The sequence below is a fragment of the Leptonychotes weddellii genome, chromosome 11, assembly GCF_054177405.1.
Source record: "Leptonychotes weddellii isolate Sample4059 chromosome 11, ASM5417740v2, whole genome shotgun sequence".
NCBI lineage: Eukaryota > Metazoa > Chordata > Mammalia > Carnivora > Phocidae > Leptonychotes > Leptonychotes weddellii.
In genome coordinates this window covers 10,749,936-10,774,434 of record NC_138379.1, presented here as the reverse complement: position 1 = coordinate 10,774,434, position 24,499 = coordinate 10,749,936, and the positions used below count along the sequence as shown (strand labels likewise).

At 45.0% G+C, this 24,499-nt stretch overlaps 1 protein-coding gene across 8 annotated transcripts in view; it reads left to right on the top strand.

Annotated features, from left to right (window-relative positions):
• Window positions 1-24,499, top strand: part of CTNND1 (catenin delta 1) — a 48,296-nt gene that overhangs the window by 9,540 nt on the left and 14,257 nt on the right. For 4 of the 8 annotated variants that reach the window (XM_081798062.1, XM_031018253.2, XM_031018246.2 and 1 more), the window contains exons 2-7: window positions 14,255-14,374; window positions 15,617-15,908; window positions 18,352-18,423; window positions 19,379-19,531; window positions 19,936-20,471; window positions 23,609-24,072. In XM_081798062.1, the coding sequence (XP_081654188.1) occupies window positions 15,714-15,908; window positions 18,352-18,423; window positions 19,379-19,531; window positions 19,936-20,471; window positions 23,609-24,072 (1,420 nt within the window). In that variant the 5' untranslated portion in view covers window positions 14,255-14,374; window positions 15,617-15,713. The other 4 variants (XM_081798060.1, XM_081798061.1, XM_081798064.1 and 1 more) reach the window with 4 other exon arrangements.

Here is a 24,499-nt window from a genome sequence, read left to right as displayed (position 1 = left end):
GAGAGATGGGGGGAGAAGTAGACCTACTCAGAGAGGTTCAATGGATATGTGTGTTGGGGGGAAGAGGGGATAATTTAGGACCTTGTCATGCACTGTACAGTGCAAAAAAGTATCTCCTTCCCACTTCAGACCCCAGAGACAACAACAGCTGGTAATGACTTTTTGTGTGTTCTCTGTAAAGAGTTGAGGCAATACCTGACCCAGCCTCCATCTTTTTTTTTTTTTTTTAAGATTTTATTTATTTATTTGACAGAGACACAGTGAGGGAGGGAGCACAAGCAGGGGGAGTGGGAGAGGGAGAAGCAGGCTTCCCACCGAGCAGGGAGCCCAATGTGGGGCTCGATCCCAGGACCCTGGGATCATGACCTGAGCCGAAGGCAGACGCTTAACGACTGAGCCACCCAGGCGCCCCCCAGCCTCCATCTTTGTCCCGTTGCAGAAGTTCCATGTGAGTATAGTTAGCACATAATTTGCAGAGTAGCAGATCTTGCATAGGTTGATGACCCTTGTCTTGGAGAATATAATAGCTTAAAATAAGCTTATGTGTTTGGGAAGTAGGATTAAAAAAAACTTCTTCCCTAGAGAAATATATTTCTCTACCTTCTTACCTACATAGTCAATTTTCTATGAACAGGAGAACTGACAGCCTAGATCTGGTATAGTTTCCTTTTGAGTACGTTTGTTGCTTTGGTTTATGACCAAATATGCCTACCCCACTTATCTGTTGCTTTTCCCTTTGTTCATTTGACCAAAAAGCTCCTGCTTCCCCAAGTCCTAATCATTGGTATTTAATGGCTTCAGGGACCACATTATAGGTCATCCTATTCATATTTCTGTTTTGCACTGGTTTCCCTTTCCATAGGTATGTTTAAGCATTAAGGGTTATTAAAGCATATACTGAGCTGGTTGGCTTTGGTGGGATTGAGGAGTAAGCACCAACTATTTAGTGACTGATGTTCTATGGCAGCCACATACGGGAAAGTAAAAGGATATTTGATTTCTAGAGTACTTGTGTCTTGAATCACCCATTCTTACTTTCCCTCTCAAGGTAATCTGGTTTAGCTAGTCCTGTCGTTCAGTGAAAGAATCTCTCTGTTGCCCTTGCTGTAAGTTTGGAGGTTAGCCCTGCACTTGACCTGGTTACCCTCTGTCCTTCTCTTTAATTATACCTATCTAGTTGTCATCCTGTTACTTAGTATCGTCCTTGGGAGATGACCTTAATCAGGAAACATTTATTTCCTTACCATCCCCTTCTCCTTTGGTCAAGTAACTGTGTCATCTTGCATAGGAAATACTCTAGGCAATCACAGATTCCCCTAATTTTGAAGTTGCTTTAAATAACTGCTTGATGCGTATTACTTCAACATTTATAGATGTTTGTAGTTGTCTTTTTAAAAAATACTTATTTTAGAGAGCGCGTGTGCACACATGAATGGGGAGGGGCAGAGGGGGAGGTAGAGAGAATCTCAAGCAGACTTCCCACTGAGTGCAGAGCTCCATGCAGGGCTCAATCCCACGACCCTGAAATCATGAGCTGAGCCGAAACCAAGAGTTGGATGCTCAATCAACTGAGCCACCCAGGCGCCCCGTGTTTGTAGTTGTCTTGAAAGTATGTTTTTCAATGGCATTCTTCTTTCCTAAATCTTCAGTGACACGTTTCCTGTGGAAATATTTCTCTTTATGGTTCTTCTAAAAACATTTTGCTACTCACTTGCTCTTACTCAAACCAGAAGTTAAAGTGACTTTTGCTTGAATAAGTGTCAGAGGTAACCCTTGAATCAGTATTTTCAACTGGACTAGAATTATCTAGGGTCGTGAATTCTAGATTTGGGACTTTGGACTTCTTTTGGGATGGGATATGGAACCAGTCTTTCAAAATGTTGGCACAGCTCTTCGTTTCTTGGAGGGCAGTTGAACTAAGTTGTTTAAAAATAATCAGGGTTGTCCAGTCTGCAACTGGACGTACTCTCCAGTGTACAGCTTAGGATTCCAAAAAATGAGATAATTCTTTTCTAGGTTCTGAGTCTAGAGTATAGGATTTAGGACTGTGTCATTCCAGCCATCCTTATATTTAAACCCATGCTTTCCAACAGCCTCTACTCCAGCCTGGAATAATGATCTGAGCTGTCTGGTGGACAATAATAGGCCCAATACAGTATTTAACATACTTTCAGGGATCATTTCTATAGTTCGTTAATAACAAGTGCCCTTCTTGCTAGAGGAGTGTGTGTGGTGGTCAGAGGGTTGTCAGGGATAGGCTAGTACAGTGGTTCCCAACAGCTGACTATCAATCATTTTGAGAGCTTTTTAAAAGCATGAATTCCCAGGCATTCCCTCTAGAAATTGAGGTATGGGGGATGAGGAGGTAGATTTGGGAGATTGTATTTTTAATTTTTTAAAAATTTTTTTAAATTTGTTTTAAGATTTTATTTATTTATTTATTTTTAAAGATTTTTTATTTATTTATTTGACAGAGAGAGAGATAGCGAGGGCAGGAACACAAACAGGGGGAGTGGGAGAGGGAGAAGCAGGCTTCCCGCAGAGCAGGGAGCCCGATGTGTGGGACTCGATCCCAGGACCCTGGGATCATGACCTGAACCGAAGGCAGACGCTTAACGACTGAGCCACCCAGGCGCCCTATTTTAAGATTTTATTTATTCATTCGAGACACAGAGATAGAGAGAGAGCATGAGCAGGGGGAGAGGCAAAGGGAGAAGCCGGCACCCCGCTGAGCCAGGAGCCAGACGTGGGGCTCGATCCCAGGACTCTGAGATCATGACCCGAGCCGGAGGCAGATGCTTAACCATCTGAGCCACCCAGGCGCCCCTAATTTTTTTTTATTCTTTTAAAGTTTATCTAAGTAATCTCTGCACGGAATGTGGAACTTGAACTCATGACCCTGAGATCAAGAGTCACATGCTCCTCCAACGGAGCCAGCCAGGTGCCCCAGAGATTGTATTTTCTTAAAAACCTTTCCAGGTGATTCTGATCACTTAGGTTTGAGGACCATAAAACCTGAACATTTGAGTTGAAGCTACATATCTCTGTGATTTCTCAGTTGGGTGGTTATTTAAATTAGTATGAGAAGTAGAAAAGAATAGTTCGTGGTAGTGGACATGGTGAGAAGGTGACTGATTTGAAGTTTTCTACCTCTGTATGCTGTATTGTACAGGAATTACAGATGTCACGGCCTGATTTGGAGATTATGCCAGTACTTAGCATGGTATGGAGAACTCGCCTGTTGTGAGGGAGGGAAACTTTTAGACCGTATCTCCACTTCCCCTCTCCATTTTGAAATTGTGGAACAGATTCAGGAGAGGATGTTCTCATTGAAACTCAGCTGGACAATTTGTTTAAAACTCGACAGGAAGGGCCAATGTTACTTCCTGTCTGAAAAGGAAGTGCTGGCTTCCTTCCCTTCCTCCTTGGCTAGCTCTGGCCAACTTCTAATATGTTTGGGGGAGGGGCTGATCATGTTAATACTTTTCACTGGCTACCCGTGCCTTGGGAAATCAGGTTACCATCATTGTTCAAGTGTGGAAACATCATGTTCGTTCCCTTCTTTCCTCATTTGAAACGTGGAGATGGATGCTGTGTGGTCTCTTGTCTCCTTGCCCTTGTGTGAGAGTCCTGTGCTGTGTTTGGCTGTTGCAGTCCAGGAAGCTTCCCAGTCTCCCAGACGTTACTTTACATTCAACCTTATACCGTCCCTGTATTCCCTGACATTTGAAAATAGATCAAGGAGCTGTAGGGAAGAAACTGAAATCCATTTGATACTGAGGGGTAAGTTGCGGAAAAGAGAACATAATTGGGCAGAAGGGAGTGGGTGACAAAGGTTTCTTATTTTTAAATTGAGCCAAGAAACATTCCTTCTAAGTGGGGCCAGTTGGCACTCTTCCTGCTATTTTAGTCCAGGCTTCTCCTTCCTACTGGCCAGTCAATTGTATTAAGTGTTTGATGTGAGTTTGAACTGTGGTCTCTGGGGTTGGGGGGAGGGAGAGTGGTGGAAACAGCTGGTGCCTTCATCAAGCTATCTCAATTACGCTTCTTTTCAGAGTGTTTAGGGGGGTGGGGGGGTGGAGGATTGGAGGAATTGGATGTATGTTAGCAGAGCCCCAGCAACTCCCATGTGGTGGGATTGGATTCTCAGGCACTCTTAATACCATGTGGGATGCTGGCTAGTTGGAATGTAGCTAAACCTTCTTCAGTCACATTCTTTTCTCTGCCTCCCCCCCCCCCCCAATTCTTTCAGCTTTGGGCTTGATTTGGAAAGAGGGTTATGTGGGAAGTTAGATAGCAAAACAGATTCATGCTCTTCCAACCACTGAGTATTCAGCTTAAGTCTTGGGCCCCCTCCATTGACTTTCTCCTTACCCATTCATTACTCCTTTGGTTAAGTTTTCTAAATATGTCTGCAAACAGCCAGAGATACAATTAGAACCAGGACCTTTGGTGAAGTCATGCTGAATTGTAATTGGTTGGCTATACTGTTCTCTTTCCTTCCCTCACACCCTGGGGTGAATATATTTCTGAGTCAGCACCGCTTTTCTTTTCTTTTTTTTTTTTTTTTAAAGATTTTATTTATTTATTTGAGAGAGCGAGAATGAGAGAGAGTACATGAGAGGGGGGAGGGTCAGAGGGAGAAGCAGGCTCCCCGCCGAGCAGGGAGCCCGATGCGGGACTCGATCCCGGGACTCCAGGATCATGACCTGAGCCGAAGGCAGTCGCTCAACCAACTGAGCCACCCGGGCGCCCAGCACCGCTTTTCTGTCTCACCTGCTCAGTTTGAGGCAGAGAACCCGCTAAGCATCCTTTTGGAGCAACAGCTTTGATATGGGTGTGGCCAGTCCTCTGGGGCGAGTCTTTTACAGCCCTCTTTTTTTTTTTTTAAAGTATCTGTGAAAACCCTCCTAGATTTTTTGGTCTCCTTTTGTGTAATTACCTCACATGATACTACTTAATTGACTGATTTATTTGGCCTGGGCTATGATGAGGGAGAATGGGATAAAAATAGTAACAATTGGGGGCACCTAGGTGGCTCCATCTGTTAAGCGATCCACTCTTGGTTTCTGCTCAGGTCATGATCTCAGGGTCGGGAGATCGAGCCCAGCCATCAGGCTCTGCACTGGGGGCGGAGTCAGCCTGAGATTCTCTCTCCCTCTGCCCCTCCCACTCATGCTCTCTCAAATAAATAAAATCTAAAAAAAAAAAGATACTAACAATTGGAACTACTTTTTCAGTTATTCTTTTTTTTTAAAAGATTTATTTTATCGGGAGAGGAGAGAGAGAGAGAGAGCGTGCGCGCGCGAGAGAGCCCTCGTGCAGGGGGAGAGGCAGAGGGAGAGGCAGAGGGAGAGGATCTCAAGCCTCTCAAGCCGACTCGTGCTGAGCACAGATCCTGACACGCGTCTCCACCCTGAGATCATGATCTGAGCTGAAATCAAGAGTCAGACCGTTAACCACCTGAGTCAGCCAGGCACCCCTCGGTTATTTTTGAGAGAAGGGAGTTAGTCTGATTCAATGCTAGGTAAGAGATCTTAAGCTTTTGTGTGTGTGCTTCAGTGATAGTTTGCCGTGGCTAGGCTCTGCCATTGAAGTTCTGTTCTAAAGCCTAGCGTTGCTAAATACCCATTTTTCTACCCAGCCCTAGAATGGCTGACTGTTGTGTATATTCCTGCCCCACCTCCTTCCACCTGGTTATGTCAGATCCAGGTAGGAGTTAATTCCTTCTAAGTTGTGCTGTTTCAGACTTAGGCTCCTTTTGCATCATATACTATCTAAATGAGGGTTCAGCCCAGACTACTTCTAGCAGATCCAAGAAGAAGGGGGAAGGAGTTTTTAGGAGAAAGGAAAGGAGAATAAACGATGAGAAATGATAGCATACTAGTCCCCTGTTCGGAGAACTCTGTGCTGAGCCTGTGTAATGCTTTATGCAAAGGGAATGGAGCCCTGTGGGCAAAGGGTGTTCCTTCTTTGGATTTCAAGAATCTCTGGCTAATAGATTAGCTTGACTTCTATCTGAATCTTTGCTTCTGGGGTTTAGGGCTAACATCCAATGGGCTTGTACAAGATAAGAGAAGAATGCATCATTTATCCCATTCTTGGAATTAGCTGAGGACCCTTATTAGAAAGGAAGGCCCCACCCCCACAAGGAAGTCCAAATCTACAGCCCCTGACCCACTCCAGGGGGAGTAGTGAGCAGGAAAAGCCGAGGTTGCTGTCTTGACCTCTTTGCCTCCAGGACTACTGTGCAATTCTAGTCCTCCCCTCATTCCCTAGGGAGGTAGAGAACTTTGCTCCCAGCACCTGCTGGTGCTTATCCTGCCTCTTGGTAGGGTGGAGCCTGCTGCCTTTGTTTGTTCTCTGTGGGGCCTCTAAGAATCAACTTTATGCTTGCGGGGGAAAAGGGTTTGAAAGACTTTGAAAACAGTGGGAATGGGTGACAGAGGACGTTTTAAAGTCGTTCTCCAGGTGGGAATGTTCCGTTGACTGAAGCCAGAGTGGCAATCCGATCGCCATCATGAAGTTTCCTTTGGGATGTATCGCACGTATCAGAACTGAGTATCAGCGCAGCAGCGGCTTTCAAATCCCCAGTGCTATGCCTCCCAAGTGAAGAAACTTGCCAAGTAGGAATTTTACAAATCCCCTCACCCGCTTCAAACCCTTAGATCCACACACAGTATCTTTCTGCGGATTCTCAAAGGCCTTAGCTTTGTCCTATGTAGTGTTGGCTTGGGGTAGGGAGGAGGGTTGTTTTCCCGAACATGATAAGGAACTGAGCAGGGCAAAGTGGGAGCTCCGACTGGTGATTGGTAGACAGGATGCCCTGGAATGCGGTTGGCCTGCAGCCCAGAATCCAGCACTTTGTATTTGTTTGTTTCTGGGAGACTGTGGTCTGGTGCTACTGTGACAGGAAGTGAGAAAGCTGGGAGTGGGGGAACGGAGAGGGGCCATGTCTTTGTGGTTCTCCTGTGAAATCTCTTTGTCCCTGGAGAGCAGCTCTGCTCCAGGGCTCTACTGAGAAGAGAGCAGCCTTTGTGTGTCTAATGGGTCTCGGAGCATCTAGCTACTCCGAGGGATTAGGGAGTGTGAATTCTGACTGTGGCCTTTTGCGTCTCAGCACTTGAGTTATATAAATGGCCTCCATCTCCTAGCATTGGGGAATTTCACTGAGTTTTATGTGTGCTGCTGTTATTTATAGATCTCTAGGATTTAATTAAGAAAGGAATTCTAGAAAGAGATAGATGTTTGTTTATATAATGTTTATTCACTCTCTGTATTGCAGATATTTTGTTGGGTCTGAAAGGGACAGAGAGAAACAGGCGATGCTGGGCCCAGCATTTTACGGTTTACCCTTCCAATTGGCACCCTACTACACAGCTAGAGAAACCTACCCATTCTTTGATTTCAGTATTGGGAGGTACTGGCAGTTCATTGTTTGCACATAACTAGGGAATGGTTGGTAGTTTCCTGGGATTTCCACCCTCCCCCCAAGACTGAAATAGCACCTGTAGCACTCTCTGTGCCCCTCCTCCTTCCTTCCCCCCTTGTTTTGTGTTTTCCCTGCCCTCCATTCCAGCTGTGAAACAGGCATCTCTTCTAACTTTGTGGATTGGGTGGCTGAGTCCTCAACTTCTTGCCAAGCTGGCTAGTCCCTGAGCACACACACAAACCGGCCTTTGATTGCCCAGGAGGACAGCTGCCCCAGAGGCAGATTGCTAACATACCGCTAGAACAATCCCTCCCCTCTGTTCTGATACTAGCCAGCACAATTTTCCCTGCTTCTAGTTCCTTCTGTTTCCTACCCAGCTCTGATCTCTGCTTTTGGTTTAGTGAGATGCCACATTAAAAAGGAGAGTAGGGATATTTGGGATTAGGTTTTCTTCTTTGAGGTGGGGATGATTTGAGAATGTGGCATGTAGCCAGATTTCCAGAGCAGGCCCTCCAGAGGAAGGATAGATGATTATGTAAAAAGTTGTATTACTTTTGCCCCTAGCACCTTCCCTCCTGAATTCTTATTCCTTTATAAAATGGGAAATCTGAGGTAGATTGCAAGCTATTCTTCCTCAGAATCGAGTACGTTCTTGCTCACTAAAGTGAAGGTAAGACCCAGGGACGCCTTGGTGGCTCAGTCAGTTAAGCACCCCACTCTTGATTTCAGCTCAGGTCATTATCTCAGGGTCAGTCAGATCGAGCCGTGTCAGGCTCTGAGCTCAGCACACGAAATCTGCTTGAGATTCTCTCCCTTTCCCTCTGCCCCTCCCCAAGCTCATGTGCACACACACACACACACACTCTCTCTCAAATAATAAATCTTTTTAAAAAAATAAAGTGAAGGTAAGACCCAAAAGTCTATCTGCTTCCACACCATCCTCTCTCTCTGACAAATAAATAAATAATCTCAAAAAAACAAAAAAAAACAAAGGATGAACAAGGAAATGTTGAGAATGCCATAGAAAGTAAGGGGGTTTGGTGAGGAGCTGCCTCTTTAAAAAAGGAATGTGAACTCAAACAGTTGGGTGACCTCTAGAAAACCCTAAGGTTAAGCTTTTTTTCCATGAATTTTTTTTTTCTAGCCTAGAGTAGGGAAGGGTAGAAGGTATCCTAGTTAATTTTAATTTTAGGATTTCTGTTTTATGACACAGGAGTTACACAATGCCTTCCCAGTCTGATTAGACTTTTTCTCATTTCCCATTGTGTACTTGACCTCCCTCTCTTTTTCTCCCTTCTCCTGTAGGAAGGAGAAAGGCATTTGGCCTCTCCCCTTCCTCCAGTCTGACACCTCCTTCTTTTTGCCCCTCCCTCTTTGTTTCCTTATCGGCCTCTCCCTAAAGCTCTGCTTTCTCCTTATAAGGCTAGGTGAGGCTCCTTTGGCCGGGTTGCATCAGGGATCCAGGTAAGGAACTCATGTGTCTCAGACTTTCAGGATTGAGAGAAAATTCAGCGTTGTCTGTCCCAGTGGAGGGCCTTGGAGAAGCACGTGGGTAATGGGGGTGGAGAAGGAGGCGGCCTGGCCTGAGAGATCAGAAGGACTTGTTAGACCAGTCCTGTGTATGTGTCATACGTGCCCAAGAGAGAAGCAGGTTTTGTTTCTTTCCATACCCTTTCAGTCCTGGGCCCCTCACTAGCTGAGAGCCACACCCTTCCTTTGCTTCAAAAGCCAGTCCAGCATTCAGCCATTTAGTATGTTATGGTTTGGGGGGTTCCCAGAATACTCAGTAGGGGAAAAGAGAACAAGGAGAATGTTCCATCTGGTTTCTGAATTTAGGGTCAAGGTGATGGAGTTGATTTTTTTTTTTTTTCTTTTAAAGTCACAGTCACGGTAAAAACTAAATTCTGATATGTAACTTTGGGTCATGATAATAAGACTGAAGTGAGTTTAAGGTGTCCTGTTGATCTGTGGAGACTGCCAACTCAACCTCCTTTTAACAAGTAACTTTTATATAATATTTATTTTCCTTCTTTTCTCTGAAACTTGTATCAGAAGTATCACTCTTTCCTAAGAGGACAGTGATTTGTCAAAGACTTCCTTAATTCATCAGAGAGGTCCATGGTGGACACATTGAGATCTAGTCTTTCTCTGTGAAAATGAAAGTCTCCAGTCTGCCTTTTGGGTGCTCTTAAGTGGAGAAGCTGGGCCTTGCATCAGGCAGATCCCCAGGGAAGCTCAGAAACTGCTAACACCTAAGACAAGGCCATTTCCGGAATACCAGTTTGTAACTCTGAGAAGTGGTCAGTTGAGATCGTGAAGTGAGCAGAGTACTCTTTAGGTCCAGGGAGTTGGGCTTAGTGTGGGAGTTAAGTCTTCCCAACAAAGGCGGGGGAATACTGGAATTGTTCTCACTGAGCTTGGGATGGTGGAACATCAGGTGGTGGGTGAGGCGCGCTTAGACCTTGGACTCTGGTACTAGCATTCTTGGTGATAAGAAGCCAGAGAAAAACTATTGACAAAATATATTCCTTTAATTTAAAAATAAGATGGCAGTTTTCTGTCTGTATGGTTGAACAGGAATAATTGCTTTGAATTTTAGAGCACATGCCGTTTTAGGCAAACATGCCTCTTAGGGATCTAGAAGACCTACCTTTGTTGGCTTGAGCATTATGTAGTACAGCTCTGTGGTGTTACAGGTGCTATATTTTATTGATTGGTATTCTTCAGTGCGAGGCTCAGTGTTTTTTAAAACAGCCATTTGAGGGGCGCCTGGGTGGCTCAGTCGTTAAGCGTCTGCCTTTGGCTCAGGTCATGGTCCCGGGGTCCTGGGATCGGGCTCCCTGCTCCTCGGGAAGTCTGTTTCTCCCTCTCCCTCTCCCCCTGCTTGTGCCCCCTCTCTTGCTCTGTCTTTCTCTGTCAAATAAATAAATAAAATCTTAAAAAAAAAATAAAACAGCCATTTGAAATCCCTAGGATGACATAGAAGAGTTTTGCTAATCCTTGCTTTTTTTTTTTTTTAAGATTTTATTCATTTATTTGAGAGAGAATGAGATAGAGAGAGCATGAGAGGGGGGAGGGTCAGCGGGAGAAGCAGACTCCCTGCCGAGCAGGGAGCCCGATGCGGGACTCGATCCCGGGACTCCAGGATCATGACCTGAGCCAAAGGCAGTCGCTTAACCAACTGAGCCACCCAGGCGCCCGCTAATCCTTGCTTTTGAAGGGAAGCATCACTTTGTGACATTGGTTTTGATTTCATAATAAAAAGGAAGAAAGGAGGAGAGCTGGCTTTGGGATTGGCTGCAGAAGACAAAATTTCTTTCCTAAGAAACCCAAAGACTATTTTGTGGGGCTTACAGTTCTCCCTGAGGACAAGTACTTTTTCAAACTCTTTCCACAGGGTTAGCTTGCCTAATTCTGGTCATGTCTTTGGATACACTTATCAGAATAGCATGGATATAGGAGAGAAGTTCAGTCACCTAGCCTATAGTTTTACATATATTAGCCCATTAAAGCTAAACCCTGACAAATAATAAAAGTGAAGATTATAGGGGTTATAACTTCCCCTGCGAGCTAATTCTCACAGCTAGTTTTGGGCAGAGCCAGGACTTGAACCCCAGGTTTTTTGACCCCTAGTCTGGAATTTTATTTTGTTTTTCCCTTTGAGAGTATGAAGAATTCCTGTAGTTTACTGGGCTACTTGTAAAGCAGGGACGGGAGCATGTGGAGACATGCGTGGTTTATTCAGAGGTCCTATTAACACCACCAAACTCTAGTCCCTTGTGTTAGCTATTTGTGGTAGTGTTTCTATCAGTAACCATATTTATAGCTTGCTATATGTCAAGACATTTTTCTAAGCACTTTATGTGGATTGTCTCACGTATTTCTCACAACTACCCTTAGGTGTATTTTATTTCCCCCATTTTACAGAAAAGGAATCTGAGGTTTAGAGATTAAGTGGTATTTTGCCCAAAGTTCTACAGCTAAGAAGCAGTGGAACTGGGATTTGAACCTAGTCTGATTCCAAAGCCTGTATTCTTAACTTCTAAGAATCATATTTCCAAATTACATTCCTATGGCCAGGTTACCAGGGACCGTGTTATTGCTCATATTTTTTTACCCAGCTACCTGGTTGACATCGTCTCTTTGGTCCTTCTGGGTATTTGATCCAGTTTAACTTTTGGTTTGGGTTTCTTACAGAAGAGACTGAATTTTTACCATTGTCATTGCCTGAATGCTGGAGCCTTGCTGTAGACTCACAGGTCTGTAGGACCTACAGCTTGTTACGAGTAAAACCAGTTACTTAGGGGAATGGCAGGGCTCACTTTATGTGTGGCCTTTCTCTCCTTCTCACTTTGAGAATTCCTTGGCGGCCTTTTTGTAGTGAGAGCCAGTGTAATTCATTTGAAAATATTAAGAAAGGTGTTGGCCTGGACTCCCGTGACTTTCTTGACTCTTAATTGCCAGAGTCCATTAATGGTTTGCAGATTCTGGTCTAAAGCATAATTTGTTTCTGTGTATGGCACGGACGAGGACTCTTTCCTCAAGTCTGAGTTGTGAGGAGGCCATGCGCTGGAACTCGCCAGCAGCTTCATTCTCTTACCCCGCTTCTGCTTTCTTTTTCCTCCCATTTGTTTCTGTTGTCCCACTTAAGTCTTATATGTAGACATTATGAATAACCCTTTAACATAAGGAAAAATGGAAGCCCCAACCCACCCCCCCACTTTTTTCCTGTGATGTTTGGGCAGAAAGTACAAGGACTATGGGGGAGAAGGGCTGGACTGTCCATCTTATACTGGGCTTGTACTTTCTGGACTTGACAGCATGTAGTAGAGCGAGAACGCAGGCTTTGGAATGGAATAGATACATGAGTTTAAATTCAGAATTTGCTATTAACCGAGACCTTGGGTATTTTCTTCACCTAGAGCCCATTTTCTCATTTGCAGTAAAACTTCCTTCCTTAGGGTTGTAAGTATTACCATGATAATAAATGTAAAACACTCAGTAATTGTTAGTTCTTTTCACCTTCCCTTTCTCTGTGGTCATAAACTGCAAAGGCCTCAAATAAGGGGACAAGAACTTATTATAGCAGATGTGTAATGCTGCACTCTATGTTCCAGAAACACTGGTCTAGGTGGGACCTCCTAGTAAATAGAGTTGGAGCAGGAGAACCAGCTCATCCACTCCTTAGAACCCAGTTATGCTTTTGATCTGGTTAGTCTCATCTACTAGTTCACAAAATAGTTTGGGGCTAAGGCATTACCATTAAGTAATATAATTGGGAGATAGAAACTAGCTCTTGAAACAACTTAATACCTCACATTTGTATGACATACATTATCTCACCTGATCCTCTTAGCAGCTCTCAGTTAAACTGGGCTGGTGATGTTGGCATCTCTCAGATGAGAACATGGCAGTGACCTTCTGCCATTGTTGGCTAGTGGCAGAGCCAGGACTGGGACCAGTCTTCTGCATCCTGTCCTACACAGCCTCTGCTTCTGCCCTCTTTCAGCAGAAAATCTCCCCATGCTATTAGGCCTAGGAATCTGATCCTCTCTTTCTGGTTAATTGTGCTGTCCTCTTCTCCAAATTAGAGCCTGGTGGTCAGCCTTTAAAGCCATGAAGGATGGGAAAAGATCCTGCATCCTAATCTAGAGCCCTGGTTAGTTTTCCTACTATCCTTCCTTAACTCCCTTTATTGAAGGGGTAAAAAGTAGGTGTTTACGGCATGGTGACAATTTCTGTGCAGCAGGGAGGGATGTCACTGTATGCCCCATAATAGTGGTAGTTTGGGCTTTCATTAGCAAAGAAGATTACAGGGTGGAGGCTGCCAGAGTGGTAACTGCAATTCAGGCCCTGTTAAAATCTAGAACTGGAAGAATCTTGAGCTTAAGAGTCCTCTTGGTGTGGAAGGTTCATAGGTCATGGTACATAGCGGATAAGGACAATGCTTAAAATGAAGCAATAGAGATGAGGAGGGAGCAGCATTTTTTTTTTAAATGATACTTTTTAAAGACCTTTGAGTGGCCTGTTGGGGTGTAGGGTGGGAATAGGAAAACTCGGCAACAGACTGGAAGGAAGAACAGGAGTTGATAAGTGACTGTGGGAGCCCAGAGCCAGGGTCGGAGGAATTTCGAGAAGGGCTGCCATATTCTTGGATTTCGGTGCTTGATCCACTGGAAGGAGTCTTACTGATGGAGGATTAATTAGGTAGTTTATTGGACACCTGTCTATCTGTTCCTCTAAGTGCTCTTGCTGGCAGAATGCTGCATATACTCTAAAGCAGGCAGGCCCAAGTATTTGTTTGGTAGAGCCCTGGAGAGCGTGGGAAAGGGAACTGAAGCAAAAGGCTCAGCCTAGGCTAGTCCCCACATGTCTTCCCCACTACGACTATTGCATTGGTTTCTCAATGTCTTTGTGGGCATGCTGGGACTGGGCTTTGAGGTTTCTGCCTTAGAGGTGGGAAGGGGGGGGGAAGGGCATTCCAACAACAGAAATTTTCCCCCCAATTTGATCGCTGGGAATAGGGGGTAAGTGAATTTTTATCCATATTATAACCTACTCCTGGTTCTGTACAGAAGTACTCCATGACAGTAGAATCCTGGTTTTAATAAAAACTACATCCAAGGTCCAGGTATCTGAAGACAGAGCTAAGTCCAAAGGGCATTTGTCACATTAAGCAATTCCAAGTCATATTTTACATGACTCCCTTCCATTCCCAGATTTTCTTTCTCCCAGTACCTGCCCCGTTCCTCTTATTTTTTAATGTTTTGTGTATATTTTATTTTCCTCTCAATCTCATTTTTCCTCCAAATATTTCTGCAGCTCTCTCCTTCCTGCTTCCTCCTTGCTGTGGTGGCTGGGATGCTTCTCCCATGATTTTTTGAATCTAGACTGGGCTGTTCTCTGTGTTAAAACCAATCAGTTACGACCTTCTCTTAACAGGTGTGTATGGAAATAAGTTTATTAAGAATAAATTTTTTGAGTGCCTTTTTTCTTTAGGGGGTTGAGAAGAGGGTGGGGAATAGGGGAAGAGAGTTTATTTTAAAACCTCTTGACATGGTATATGTTGGACTGGCCATAAAGTCTCCTATAGCCAGTTTGTAAGGGAGAAACCCTATTGAGTCCAATGGTGTGACTACAGTGCCCCTCCATTTACTGGCCGACTTGTAGTTAATACAGTAGGGTATGGGGAACTCTTCATTTTTATATAACAATCATTTATTGTATAAATAGCACACAAATCCTCTATATACTTGGATACTTACCCTGAGCTGGAATAAGTAAAGATGTAAAAATACAGTTGGTTTTTTAGAGCTTTCTGCAGGATAACAGGGATGTAGGAAGTTCCCAGCCATTGACTGGAGGTTAGAATGTGAAGTGAACTACTTTGAGGGGCAATTTCAGATTTTGAGCCTAATGTTCATTTTCCTACTCCCCAAAGAGGTGAAGGTCGCTGCAAGTGGAGCCTTTTTACACACAGAATTTTTTGTGGTTTTACTACTCTCTTGTCTCCTTTAGCCAAGGCCCATGGCTTGCCTTCAGTATGATAGTATGGTCTTGAAAAGTAGAAAGACTCCTTCGTAAATGTATTCAATATGAGGGCCTTCATTTTGTTACCTGCGTTTGATGGTAGGAAGTTTTTTACTATTTCTATTTCTGATTGGCATTTTAATTTATCATATTCATTTAGTAAATTTTGCCACCACTGAGGCAATTTCAGTGTTCAGGTTTGGGGAGGTAAGTAAGATCTGTAGGTCTGTACTGCTCCCTTAATTCTAGAAATGGCTTGCCAATGCAGGACAGTGAATGCTGGGCTGTACTGTGGCGTTAACAACTTTGATTGAGTTAACACCAGCAAATTTTTCCAGGGAAAAATAATCTAATATTAATCTCCTGTCATGACTACAGCCCTTAGCCATATTCTCCCTCTCCTGCCAACAGTGTAGACTTGGATCTAGTTGCACCTTTCCATTCAGTGGTTATTTCTGGTCAGGTGTTAAAGGGTAGTGGGCAAAGGATCCTGCTTCAGTGGACACTGGTGATGGGCTCCTAGGCTTGGTGGTGGCTGGCTTTCTGCATTGCAGTAAAACCACAAGGGGGCATCTTTGGCTCTGGGATTAATGATTCATCTGTCTTCTCTGACCTGTGACCTTTTCTCTCCTCTCCCTTACCTTCTCTCGGTAGTGTGAAGTGAGGGGGGCCTTCTCCCTCCTTGCTCCTCCCCCTGTGATCCACACCTTCCTTTTTACCCTGCCCTGCGGCGGCTCCGCCCCTTACGTTCATGGACGACTCAGAGGTGGAGTCGACCGCCAGCATCTTGGCCTCTGTGAAGGAACAAGAGGCCCAGTTTGAGAAGCTGACCCGGGCGCTGGAGGAGGAACGGCGCCACGTCTCGGCGCAACTGGAACGCGTCCGGGTCTCACCACAAGATGCCAACCCACTCATGGCCAACGGCACCCTCACCCGCCGGCATCAGGTAACCCCTCTCTCCATCAGACCTGCAGGTAGGACTTTGGCATGGTTATAGAGAGGCTATGATCCTACTTGGGAAACTACTTCCCTCATGGTGATGGGCTGTCGAAGTGCCCATGTATCATGGTGAACCTTTCCAGAACTGATGTAAGAGACAGGAGATATTGCAGCTCTGCTGAGTTGAATGGCGTATTGCTAGAAGCATCTATCTGACTTCCTGTTTTGCTGGAGTGGGGTTTCTGGTTTGGGATGTGATTCTAGTCATGGTAGATCATACAGTTTGGAGCTGTACTCAGGGTCCTTGGTTTTCTCTGATTTTTTTCCCTCAGCTTGGTATCAAGTTTACCACATTAAGGAAGGTAAATGCCTGCTTAGTGGTTGGCGAGGTTGGGCATCTTGTACTCTCAGCTCCAGTTCAGGCTCCCTCAGGGAACAGTCTGCTCAGAAGGTGTGGCGGTATCCATAAATTGTGTATTCCTGCTCCATATTGTCCTTGTATGCTTGTTTTGTTAGCTTTGCAAATCATGTCTTGGAGGGAGGAGGTCATTGTTAATTCTGTCGGTTAGAGCTGGAGGAGCTGGAGGAGCATCGTGCTGTTATTTAACCCAGATAACCACAGGAGCCAGTGGTCTCTGGGTTGGCTGACTCTGTGAGTGACTTGGGGGAGTTGGTGTTAGAAAGGAGAAGTATCTTGCGTTTCCTGTGGTTTCTCTGGTCTGACTTCACTGTGATATAATCTGTCAGAGGTAGGTAGGTAGGGTGTGTGTGTGTGTGTGTGTGTGTGTGTGTGTGATGTAATCTGTCTCAGGTGGTGTGTGTGTGTGTGTACGTATGTATAGAGTAGACCTTGCTTGATAGACTCCATCTTAAGAGATCTCTGGTTGGAACTAACAACAGTGCTTATGCTTCAGTAGTCCTTTCCATTGATTACTTATTATTATTATTATTTTTTTAAAGATTTTATTTATTTATTTGAGAGAGAGAGAATGAGAGACAAGAGAGCACGAGAGGGAAGGGGATCAGAGGGAGAAGCAGACCCCCCGCTGAGCGGGGAGCCCGATGTGGGACTCGATCCCGGGACTCCAGGATCATGACCTGAGCTGAAGGCAGTCGCTTAACCAACTGAGCCACCCAGGCGCCCTGATTACTTATTACTTTTTAAGACAGAGAAGGTCCCTCATGCTGAGGAGCATATTGCGTGAGAGGACAAAACCGCATTTAGGGGACTTGGAGGCAGTATGTTTGCAACGTTCTAGGATTTTTATAGGAACCAGAATAGAGGGTTAGGAATGAGAGGTATATATTGAAAGGGGAGAGCAGGACTGCTTGGACTTGGAGGTGGTGGGGAATTCCAGGATTTAGTACTAGGTTTCTCTCTTTCTCTCTTTTATTTTTAACTTCTGTTCAGTAGTGAAGCCACACCCTTCCTTCTTCCTGAAAGTAATGTTTAACTTCCTCTCCCTGCAGCATTACACTCCCTATGTAATGGGAGTAGGGTGGGGGAAGTCTCCCAAGGTGGATCTCGCGGTTTCCTATTGGAAGAGGAGCAGTCAAATGTATTTTTACATAGTATAATGTTGTTAGATTATTTCCTGCTGCTCAAAAGAGAGCAGCTTACGTTCTGTGGCTCTAAAAATTGGTGGTGATGATGTTGAGACAACAGTTTTTGCTTGAGGGGAATTGGGGTACTTGTTTTCTTCCTACTTTGAAAGGGAGACTCCTGTCTCTTGCATCTCTTTTTTTTAAAAGATTTTATTTATTTATTTGACAGAGAGAGACACAGCGAGAGAGGGAACACAAGCAGGGGGAGTGGGAGAGGGAGAAGCAGGCCTCCCGCAGAGCGGGGAGCCCGATGCGGGGCTCTATCCCAGAACTCTGGGATCATGACCTGAGCCGAAGGCAGATGCTTAACGACTGAGCCACCCAGGCGCCCCTCTTGCATCTCTCTCTCAAAAGCTGGCTGATGTGGGAGTTTCCATTGGTAGTAGAGCATGAAGATGCATGGAGCAATGAAGAAGGCTTTTGGAAACTCCCCAACCTAGCCTTTCTAACTTATATTTTTAAGGACTTACCTGAGTTTCAGCTATTTACTCAGCAAATAGTTTTTGAGTGCCTATTATGTGCCAAGCATTGTTCAAGGTACTGGAAATATACCACTGAACAAAACTGACCAAAAAATAAAAATACAAAAAAATGTCTGCCCTCATAGAGCTTACCTTCTTATGTTCCAGAGACCCAGTCTGCCAGTTCCAGGCCCAGTTCCACTTTTGAGGAAAGTGCTAAAACTAAGGAGTGATGTGGTTCTTTTATAAGTACTTGACAGAAGGACGCCAGGCCACAAATATCTTTTTGAAAGCTCTTTTCCTGTTTGGAAAAAAGATTACTTGTATTTGATAGAGCAAAGGAAGGCCACAAAATGAATTGTCTTCATGTGGGCTCTGTTTCAGAACGGCCGGTTTGTGGGCGATGCTGACCTTGAGCGACAGAAATTTTCAGATCTGAAACTCAACGGACCCCAGGTAATGTCTTTGGCTCAAGGTCTGGGTTGCTTCATTTTTCTCTTAACTTCCCTGGCCTATAAGAGCATATTGGTGTCTTGCAAAGTGCCTGGTACATTTTAAGTACCCACCCATTAATTAGCTGCTTTCATTTAGGAAAATAAAATAGTGGAGCTTAAATGTATACATGTAGTTGTATTTTGGAATAAGTTTTAATGGCCGCTGATCCTGTATTTGATCCCTCAATTACTGCATCCCTTTTCTGGAATGGGCATGCCTCTGTTTCTACCTGAAATCTGGCTGGTCTTGAGCCTTAGGCAGTTTCTAAAGAGTAACAGAGCAGGTCAGAAGATGGTTTTTTGGGGGATTTTCTGGTTCATCTTAAAAGTTCTTTGCTGGTGAACTTCTTTTTTTGAAGGATCACCCAGATACAGATGTAACCACAGTTAACACAGTTCATATTCACTTCGATGACCGGAACTGGGAAGTTAAATCTGCTGTCTCTGTTACTTGGGTGTTGATGTGGCTATAGTTAACTCAGTTCATAGTTTTGTTTTGTTTTTTCTTTTTAAAGATTTCATTTATTCATTTGACAGAGAGAGACACAGGGAGAGAGGGAACACAAGCAGGGGGAGTGGGAGAGGGAGAAGCAGGTTTCCCACGGAGCAGGGAGCCCGATGCAGGACTCAATCCCAGGACCCCGGGACCACGACCTGAGCCGAAAGCAGACAGACGCCCAACGACTGAGCCACCCAGGCGCCCCTCAGTTCGTATTTGTTAAATTATTAGAACTGGGGACTTACATCTTCTGCTCTTTTGTACAAGTTCAAAAGGTGGTGTCAGCTACCCCACTAAAAATCCTGGGGCCCGTGGAAGATGCATGAGTCTCTCACTAGGGAGACTACTTCTCATTGGGTTAGACTGTTGATATATATGGCTTAATAGTCGTTCCTTCCTTTTCGTCTTTTTCATACAGGATCACAGTCACCTTGTGTATAGCACCATTCCCAGGATGCAGGAGCCAGGGCAGATTGTGGGGACCTACACAGAGGAGGACCCCGAGGGAGCCATGTCTGTTGTCTCTGTGGAGACCTCTGATGATGGAACTACTCGGCGCACAGAGACCACAGTAAGCAAAGACTTGTATAAGGTCTGGGATGATAGAGGAGGTCTTCCTATGGTCTTTATTGGTGGAGGGAGAGATTAAGCACTTAGTTAGGGTGGATGAAAAGTATTAGTCTGTAGTGAAGGCATAAAGAAAGTGATCTCTGGCCAGACGGGGAAGATAGAAGAGATATGGGAAAATTGAACGGAATGGGGAAGGGAGAAGTCTGCGAGGTCTCCGGTAGCTTCCCTTGCAGTCATAGTTAACTGCCAGCACAGATTTCCTGCCTGGGCACTTCCTGTAAGGTAGAGAGAAGGGTAGATGGTAAAATGTAAAGCATTTCAAGATAAAGTGAGCTGGCAGTGGGGGTTTGTTTCATTTCTTAGGTCTAGAACGTAGGCTTATATTTTCTCTTTCCTTATGTGAAGGTCAAGAAAGTGGTGAAGACTGTGACAACACGGACAGTACAGCCAGTCCCTGTGGGACCAGATGGGCTGCCTGTGGATGCCTCATCAGTTTCTAACAACTATATCCAGACTCTGGGGCGTGACTTCCGCAAGAATGGCAATGGGGGGCCTGGTCCCTATGTGGGGCAAGCAGGCACTGCTACCCTTCCCAGGAACTTCCACTACCCTCCCGATGGATATAGCCGCCACTATGAAGATGGTTATCCAAGTAGCAGTGACAACTATGGCAGTCTGTCCCGGGTGACCCGCATTGAGGAGCGGTACAGGCCCAGCATGGAAGGTTATCGGGCACCTAGTAGACAGGATGTGTATGGGCCCCAGCCCCAGGTTCGGGTAGGTGGGAGCAGTGTGGATCTGCATCGTTTTCACCCAGAGCCTTATGGGCTAGAGGATGACCAGCGTAGCATGGGCTATGATGATCTGGATTACGGCATGATGTCCGATTATGGCACTGCCCGTCGGACTGGGACACCCTCTGACCCTCGCCGACGACTCAGGTAGGGAAGAAAAGGGTCTTAAACCAAGACAGTGGAAAGGGGTAGCTCTTCCTTCTCTAGGTGTTTTTTTGAATCGGAGACACTTGCATCTTCCCTTTTGTGACTTTACCAAATACTGACTTGTTTTTTTGTCTTTTTCATGATGAAAGTCCTATATTCTAATTACCTATAGATAATGACTTGTGGTTATTGGGCTACATCCTGAAGAGTGGTCTTTGCTTCCATGCCAGGAGTTGCTATTTCTGCCCCAGATCTGGCTCCCTTTTGGTGATAGCTTCACAAAGGAGCTTAGTACTTTAGGGCTATGGGGGTACTCCCTCGCTCCTGTTAATTGCCTCAGCACCTGGTTTGGTAGTAAGAATTGAGGGTTTTAGGTTTTCAGGGCCAGAATAGACAGTTAAGGGTGTATGTGAGAACCCTCCCTGTGGTGATTTTAGTCTCAAGTTAAAAACCTTGATCTCACCAAATCCCTGCCACTTTGTGTTTTGGTTCTTACGTTTGATTATAAAGTGAAATGGGGGTGGCATCCTTTGAGGGTGGTATGTTAGTGACATTCTGAAAGGTCATTAAGCAGCTGCCTATTCTGACTTGACTACACATCCCTGGGGATTCTTTGGTGATGTGAAAAAAGGAGTGATTGATGTTTGGGCTGGTAGAAGGTTTGCCTTGGAAGAGGGCTTTGGAATGGGGGTTGGCAAACCTTTTCTGTAAAGGACCAGATAGAACTATTTTAATAGGCTTGCAGGCCATATATCGTTTTTGTTGAATGTTGTTGTTCTTTTAAACCTTTAAAAATATAAAAACCCCTTTTTAGCTCTGGGACTGGACAAAAACAGGTTTGGCCCATGGGCTGCCAACCCTGCTTCAGAATAAATCAGAGACCTAGTGTTTTCCAGGCAAGGAAACATAATAAATAAAGGAGAAGATATACATATGTCTTGGTAGTAAGGATATCCTAGCAGCTGTTGAATTTCTGCATGGGGTCATAACCTTCTAAAGCAAGTGCCTTGGTGCTAGTTTTCCTCATACTAGGTAGCTTTGGCTAATAGTGAACTGGGCTGGGGCCAGGGTAGAGGCCCCATTATCTAAGCCTGAGTCATTCACCTTTTAGGTATCGTATCATTTGGACAGCCAGTCCAACTCCCATGTGACTCACCTTTTATTGGGGCAGGGGGCAGCAGGGTGGGCACCAGACTTAAGCTGGTGCTACTTGAAGCAGTGGTAGGTAACCGCTATCACCAAGGGAGTCTGCCCAGGGCGTTGGCCCGTCTGCTTGTTAGCAAGCCTGCTTTTCTGACTTCCTCATTAGTAGAGTGATTGGACCTAGGTGGGTGTGGGTGGCCAGGTCATTCTCTGCTGTGGCAATTGACATAAAAAGAGAATGTTTTGGGCCTGGTTCTTGAGTCCGTGCCAGGGTGGCACTGGACTTGGAAACCTGCTTGACTAGCAAGAACATTAGCTGCTTCCTGTTCCAGGCCTGGGAGAGTAATACAAGGTCAAACGGAAACAGTAAGGCAGAATGATTAATGGAAAAAGCACTGAACCAGAAGACTTCTACTTCTAGTTGTGCCTTTGCCACCAGCTATATAGCCTCAAGCAAGTCATTTAATCTCTCTGGGCACAGCTTTGTTATTTGTAAGACAAAGGAAAGAATGTCATGATCCACTGCCTATAAGAGAAGGAAATACAACTGAGTGACCAAAATCTTGGTTATGGCGATTGTTTTTGTAATTGCTTATACTAAAATAATAATGAAAGTAAAACATGCTCACTACAAAACTAGACAAGAAAGGCACACCGGCCATGGAGAAAGAACTACGGTTAACATTTTGGTGCACTTGCTTTGAGTTCTATTTTCTGATGTAGGTAGACATACTCAACATACTCTGACCTTATTTTTCCCCTACTAAAATAGAATCTTCCTTAACATTACTGTTCAGTGGCCTCCTTTTAAAACTTAGCTATATAACCTGTTCATTTTTTTTGATGATACTAAAAAATAGGGATTTTTACTAAGTGCTTTGTCCATCTGAGTTGCTGTTGAGTGGTTGATGTTGGCAGCTAAGAGGCAGGGCCTCTGCTGCAGCCAACCTTGAGGGTTTGGTGACAGTGGGAGCGGTTTTGTGGAACAAACAGCAGGCTTATTTGGAGAGTTCCACACAATAGATTCTCCTTTCTCCTATGGGAGCCAGAGGGTGAGATGAGCTCGCAGATAATGGGTCTCTTCCTTCCTGGTGGTTATGAATAAATAATAGTGTGACAGATTCACCCTCTAGTGGTTGCTGGTAGTACTGAAATTAGGAAGAATTCTCTCCGGTGAGACTTTTCTCTAAACCTTCCCTTGCTTCGTCTCTGTTCTTTTTCTTACTCGTTGGGTATCCCAGATGCTGTGTTGTTCAGTAGCCTCTGTTTTGACAGAATCCAAGGTATTGTCTTTAGAAATCGGAGGCTAGCAATCATATCTGGAACACATTTGTTGAGTAGCAGAGATGACGTTGGGATGAACTGTGAAAATTAATGTTCAAGCTTCTACCAAAGCCAGGTCCCCCTACGATGTAGCAGGAAGGCCTGAACTGTTTTACTCTTACCACCTCCTCTTTTCTAATTTCCAAAATAAGATGAGAGGCTTAAATAAGTGGTGTTTAAGGGTCTAATCCCAGCAGCTGTTTCCTGTGTGTAAATGCCTCATTTCCCGTTTAGCTGAAGGCTTGTAAGAGTTGTTCTCAGACATTGTTTGCTGACTTCTTTGGTTGAACTCTGTCGTCTGAGGGTTTATTTCAGTCTCTATCCAGAGAGCTTAGCTGTCAGGTGTCATTTAAGTGCTAAGCAGTCAGGATTTGGTTCTGTTTTTGTGATTAGCGTCTCTGAATGCTTGTTACTATCTTCCGAGCTAGTAAACTTGACAGGAAAAAGGTGGCTTTAATGTAACTGCAGATGCCTTTCAAATTGTTCCCTTATCTCCTTAAGAAAAATTGATCAGTCTATCATTGATGCAAAGGAAAGGTAAGATCTAGTGTACTGGAGTTGAAGTTACTCCTGCCTCCAGCCTTGGAGGTGAGGGGTCATGGGAGCTCACCAGGAAACCAGACTCGGCAACTTGATGTATTCTTTTCCTCTGGGTTCTTCCGACACTGCAGGAGCTACGAAGACATGATTGGTGAGGAAGTGCCGTCGGACCAGTACTACTGGGCTCCTCTGGCCCAGCACGAACGGGGAAGTTTAGCAAGCTTGGATAGCCTGCGTAAGGGGGGGCCCCCGCCCCCCAGCTGGAGACAGCCAGAGCTGCCGGAGGTGATCGCCATGTTAGGATTCCGCTTGGATGCCGTCAAGTCCAACGCAGCTGCGTACCTGCAGCACCTGTGCTATCGCAATGACAAGGTGAAGACCGACGTTCGGAAGCTCAAGGGGATCCCGGTACTGGTGGGATTGTTAGACCACCCCAAAAAGGAAGTGCACCTTGGAGCCTGTGGGGCTCTCAAGAATATCTCTTTTGGGCGTGACCAGGATAACAAGATTGCCATAAAAAACTGTGATGGTGTTCCTGCCCTTGTGCGATTGCTCCGAAAGGCTCGGGATATGGACCTCACCGAAGTCATTACCGGTGAGTTACGGGCACAAGGGCAACTGCTGGGTTGGGGTTACTATGACCCCTAGAGATGTTGAGAGCTAGAGGGACTTTCAGTCCTTTTACTTTTGACTCAAGGTGGTGAACTGGTGGTCTTTGGGTCAAATCTCACTGATTTGTTTGGATCACACAAGGTTTATTTAAAATTCAGAAGATTTCACTTAAAATTGAAAGGTTCTTGGCTTCTATTAAAAATGTGTGAGGGGGCGCCTGGGTGGCTCAGTTGGTTGAGCGACTGCCTTCGGCTCAGGTCATGATCCTGGAGTCCCGGGATCGAGTCCCGCATCGGGCTCCCTGCTCGGCAGGGAGTCTGCTTCTCCCTCTCCCGCTCCCCCCTCTTGTGCTCTTTCTCTCTCTCACTCTCTCTCTCAAATAAATAAATAAAATCTTTAAAAAAAAAAAA